The sequence below is a fragment of the Capsicum annuum genome, chromosome 2 (genome assembly GCF_002878395.1).
Source record: "Capsicum annuum cultivar UCD-10X-F1 chromosome 2, UCD10Xv1.1, whole genome shotgun sequence".
Taxonomy (NCBI): Eukaryota; Viridiplantae; Streptophyta; class Magnoliopsida; order Solanales; family Solanaceae; genus Capsicum; species Capsicum annuum.
Window position 1 is genome coordinate 144,063,509 of NC_061112.1, and position 2,353 is coordinate 144,065,861.

Consider the following 2,353-nt stretch of genomic DNA (forward strand, 5'->3'; position numbering starts at 1 on the left):
AGAGGTTGGCGTGAGAATCAAGTCTCCATCCTCAATTTGCTCAGTACAAAGTGATGAAATGGAAGAATTTAGAAACAGTACCACTAATTACTAGTCCCAATACAAATTCATGTTGCACATGGAAACAGTTTCAACAGTCCCCAAATCTCAACCCCTAGATAGATAGACAGACTTGATTAAAAACTCCCAACTATCCTCTTCGCATTAAAATCTTCTTATTCAACCAGTCCCTGCCCATTTGTTCAGTATAAGTAAATATAATACTCATTTTAAAAGGAAAGCAAATGAGGGAATTAATTACAGATCTTAGGTTCCTTGTAATATGCAAGGTGCCCAACTTATTATATTACCAAACATTATTCCTTCTCATAAATTCTAATTACTCCTCATCTCATTTCATATGACATTTTCTTTTATTTCGTCCCAAAAAATTATATCATCTTATTATATTTAAAATAATTTAATTTTATTTCTTTTTAATTAATAAAATAAATTAAAATCAAATAATATCACGTCAAATAGAATGGGAGTATTATATTTTTATTTTCAGTAACTTTCTTTACCCAACCCCAAAATGAATGACCAATCAAATTTATGCAGCTGACGAATAATACTATATAAGTATTATTTCTTCTGCTACTTGCTTACTCATACATTTAAAATTTCACAAAGCATTTAAAGCACCCATTGCATTCCTTGTGACTATCGTTTCACTCTCAATCTTCTCATTCACATACCATATTTTCAGTATCTTTTCTTTTCATTTACACGGGCCATGGCCCATAACCTATTTCGGGCCAAACAACAATCGTCTTCTTCAAGAGACAAATCTCTGTTCGCGGCGGCCATAGTTGCTTTTTTACTTGTCTGTGCTATTTGGTCATTTACTGATCCTTTGCCCAGTTTATCAGGTTTGTTATACAGTCAGGATATTACTTCACCTGAATATTGCCCGCCTGGAAGGGAAGCCGTTGACCGGGGATCCGACCCACCGGAGAAGACATTCTACGATGACCCGCAACTCAGTTACACCATTAACAAACCAATCAAAAATTGGGACGAGAAGCGTATCCAGTGGCTGAAACTTCATCCTTCATTCGCCGCCGGAAGAGCTAACCGTGTGCTCCTCCTCACTGGATCACAGCCAACTCCATGCAAGAACCCTAGAGGTGATCATTTGCTTTTAAGGTTTTTTAAAAACAAAGTTGATTACTGTAGAATCCATGGCTACGATATTTTCTACAGCAACAATTTTTTCCACCCTAAAATGCGTTCTTATTGGGCCAAAATACCGCTTGTTCGGGCCGCCATGCTGGCCCATCCTGAATCCGAGTGGATTCTGTGGGTTGATTCAGATGCTATCTTCACTGATATGGATTTCAAAATCCCATTACACAAGTACAATGACTATAACTTCATCGTCCATGGCTGGCCTGACATGATTTTCAAGAAGAAAAGCTGGGTGGCTATTAATGCAGGGATATTTCTGATCCGAAACTGTCAATGGTCCATGGATTTCTTAGATGTTTGGGCTAATATGGGCCCGAAAAGCCCCGAATACGAGCAATGGGGCAAAATTTTACGGACAACTTTCAAGGACAAACCGTTCCCGGAGTCAGACGATCAATCAGCACTGAGCTATATATTACTGAAAGGAGAAGAAAAATGGAGGAGCAAAATACATGCGATTACTGATTACTCTTTGCACGGATACTGGCTAGGAATAGTAAACAGATTTGAAAAAATCACGGAGAACTACACGAAGATAGATAGAGAAGTACCAAGGCTACGCAGGAGACACGCTGAGGCAGTGAGTGAAACTTATGCAGCAGCGCGGGAACCGTTGGTGGCGGAGGGCGGTGATTGGAAGGGCGGATGGAGGCGGCCGTTTATCACGCACTTCACGGGGTGTCAGCCGTGTAGTGGGGACCACGCCCCGGAGTATGTGGGCGATTCATGTTGGGTGGGAATGGAACGAGCGTTGAACTTTGCGGATAATCAGGTGCTGCGTAATTTCGGATTCATGCACGATGATATCAAAAGCAATTCACCGGTCTCTCCAGTAAATTTCGATTTTCCTGCAGAAGAGGTAGAAGAATTCGTGTGAAAAAACGAATTGCCTCCGTTTTTACTGTGGTAGGATTAAATCAGGTTACACATAATTAAGTCTTGTGAATTTTGGATGCTATTTGATTCAGTACCAATGTATTTGATAGTTATTTGTAATGGCAAAAAAGTTTTATAATCCCATACAGATAACAAGGGGACAAAGCAATTCACTATGGCCTAAGCGGCTATTTTACCATCCTTTTTCTTAGTTCATGGTAATTGTAATGTTTTTTTTATGTTAAAA

General features: G+C 39.4%; 1 protein-coding gene across 1 annotated transcript; it reads left to right on the top strand.

The window, feature by feature from the left end:
• Positions 1-280: 280 nt before the first annotated feature.
• On the top strand, positions 281-2,353 carry LOC107861375 (glycosyltransferase 6). The gene has a single exon (XM_016706714.2). It carries the CDS (start codon positions 776-778, stop codon positions 2,105-2,107), a length of 1,332 nt encoding a protein of 443 aa, XP_016562200.1. The 5' UTR covers positions 281-775; the 3' UTR covers positions 2,108-2,353.